Below are 2,417 nucleotides of genomic sequence, written 5' to 3' on the forward strand. Positions count from 1 at the left end.
ATGACTGAATGATAAGACTTAAATTGGAAATGCTGCCGACCCCTCGTGACTATGTTCCCTGATCGCTTCCTTCCCACTGACTGCCAGGGTTTGCAGCTGCTTCATTGCGTTCACAAACTCCTATCCCATGCGTACCAAATGCATCATTACAATGCCAAACAGACGTTCCGCCTTGTATCCCAATGCTTGCTTGTAACATAATCCACACTATCCTACCATTTCAACGCACCCTTTGCTAGCCCCATCTCGGAAAGTTTCCTCATGACAGGCTCAATGATGCTCTTCTCGCTGCTCAACCTCGCTGCCTGCTTCCGCCTCGTGTAGAAGACCGGACAATCCTTGCTATCGCAGAGGACCTCGTCCGCCGGCGCTAAAGCAGCACAGCTCTGGCAGACCTTGACGACGTCGGCCAATTTTCTCTGCTCGGTCGATAATCTATTGTGTAGCTTCAACATGGAGCCGGGCAGGTTCTTTCGGCAACGACCACACATCATGCCGTCGCCTTTCAGTTTGACGCCGCAGATTGCGCAGGACGCCGGTCTGAGATAACTCTCGAGGGTGACCTTCTTGGCCCCGGGTGCGAGCGTGTTGATGCGCCGGATGCGTTGGATCTTGGGCATCTCGTCATACCACTGCCGCACATTTGCGCCGACGAGGTTGAAGATACGCTCTAATGGCGGAATGAGGTTCTTCGAGATGTAATACTCGGCGTCGAGTTGCACATGCGAGTTGTTCAGCAGGTCTTCAGGAGCAACGCAGCGGTCGATGAGTCGAGCTCTTGGCCCTCCGGTTATCACGACATATGGAACCCGCTCGCCGTACTGGGGCTCTGCACGGGCGTCCGCCAACATGCGCTTGGTGCTGATAAGTGCGCCGGGAGGCGGTGGCCCCTTGTCGCTGTACGTGCCCAGCTTGACTTCCTTTGCGAAGCAGAAGTCCTGGATCGAAACTTGGCCCCTCATGATCTTCTCACACTGCTTCTGAAAATAAGCCTTTACCTGGCTGAGGTCGGCCGTCTCAAAGAGCAATCTCAGTGCTTTTTCTTCGATCTTCTGCTCAGCTGGCGTTCCGTCACGTCTAACGGTCTCGATGCCCTTCGCATCAAACTCAGGCTTCGCCTGATCTCGAGTTTCGTATTTGTATCCAACATATCTCTTCTTCGCAAGGAGGACGCATGGGTGATACACCTTCTCAAACTTGAGCTTGATCGGACGCGGGTTCATGTCTGTGATGGCCTTGGCAATCTCATTGCCAATGTCGAATGCCTGGTCTTTCGTTCTCCCCTTCAAGTAGACGAAAAGACTATCAGTGTCACCGTAGACGACCTCGGCACCCCACCGCTCTACAGAGTGGATGTAGGCAATTGCCCTCTCTAGTGTCTCACGACCCGTCTGGACAATGCTATCGGCAATCTCAGAACAGGGCATGCGGCCGGAGAAAGATGCTGATGTGTAGCCATACGTGACGTTGGCCAGAAGCTTGAGCGCCAACTGTCTGTTATTCAGTAGCTGCTGCAATGTCTTGTCGTCCTTGTCCTGCTTCATGCCACTCTTGACCATGACTCTTGTCTCGAGGATCTCGGTCAACATCTTGGCCAGCAGTGACTTCCGGATCTCGACTTTGGTGTACATCATGCCGTTGGGAGCAATATTGATGTAGTCCTTCAACAAAGCGAGAAGCTGCTGGTGACGCTTGTACTCCGTGAAACCCATCTTGTTCATACCGCGCCAGTTGGTGATCCTACCAAGAAAGGTAGAATAGCAGTAGTTGTAAGCAATCATGACGCTAGGATACAGGCTCTGAAAATCCAGGACGAGCAGAGGACTGTTGTAAAAAGCACTCTGTGGCTCCATGACGAGAGGCAGACACTCTAATGCGTTCTGGCCTCCCACTTGTTTCCTGCTTGGGGAGACCAGCAGAAAGTTCTCCGGTTTGGCGATCCGAAACATGATCGATTCCACCTTGAATTGAGATCCTCGAGAAAAGACGGAGAAAAAATCCACACCAAGCAAGCGCGCCTGCTCACTGGTACGGGCAATGAGCTCGTTTTCTTCCAAAATCTCGATGTCCATCTTAGTTCTTGTGAGATAATAGCGAAGCACCTTGCTTAGATCTCTTTGTCGACTGCCCGAATACCAGTCAGATAATGTTCGCCAGGAGTAATGTGGTATTCGTTGATGGAGCAAATGCCACACGACGTTCTCCATGGTATATTGTAGAAGATTGAGTTCTCCTCGCATGGCACGCCAAATGTTTATCATGTGTCTACCAGTGACTCGAATCGTGGACGTCGTATTGAAACCCCAACGGTCAGCCTCCTTGCCATATCTCCCATGAGATTGCGATTTCATCCGAGAAAACTCGTCGCAGAGATTGTAGTCGTACTTGAACCTAGCTCTTTCGATCAGGTAGCCCCA

The 2,417-nt window shown here is 51.7% G+C and overlaps 1 protein-coding gene across 1 annotated transcript; it reads right to left on the minus strand.

Moving 5' to 3' along the window:
- Positions 1 to 212: 212 nt before the first annotated feature.
- On the minus strand, positions 213 to 2,072 carry UCRPA7_2653 (putative dna polymerase zeta catalytic subunit protein; the record flags this gene model as incomplete). Its single annotated transcript, XM_007915215.1, has 1 exon — positions 213 to 2,072. One exon carries the CDS (start codon positions 2,070 to 2,072, stop codon positions 213 to 215), a length of 1,860 nt encoding a protein of 619 aa, XP_007913406.1.
- Positions 2,073 to 2,417: the final 345 nt, after the last annotated feature.

This window comes from Phaeoacremonium minimum (genome assembly GCF_000392275.1).
Source record: "Phaeoacremonium minimum UCRPA7 unplaced genomic scaffold PA7_03_scaffold_183, whole genome shotgun sequence".
In the NCBI taxonomy this organism is placed as follows: Eukaryota; Fungi; Ascomycota; class Sordariomycetes; order Togniniales; family Togniniaceae; genus Phaeoacremonium; species Phaeoacremonium minimum.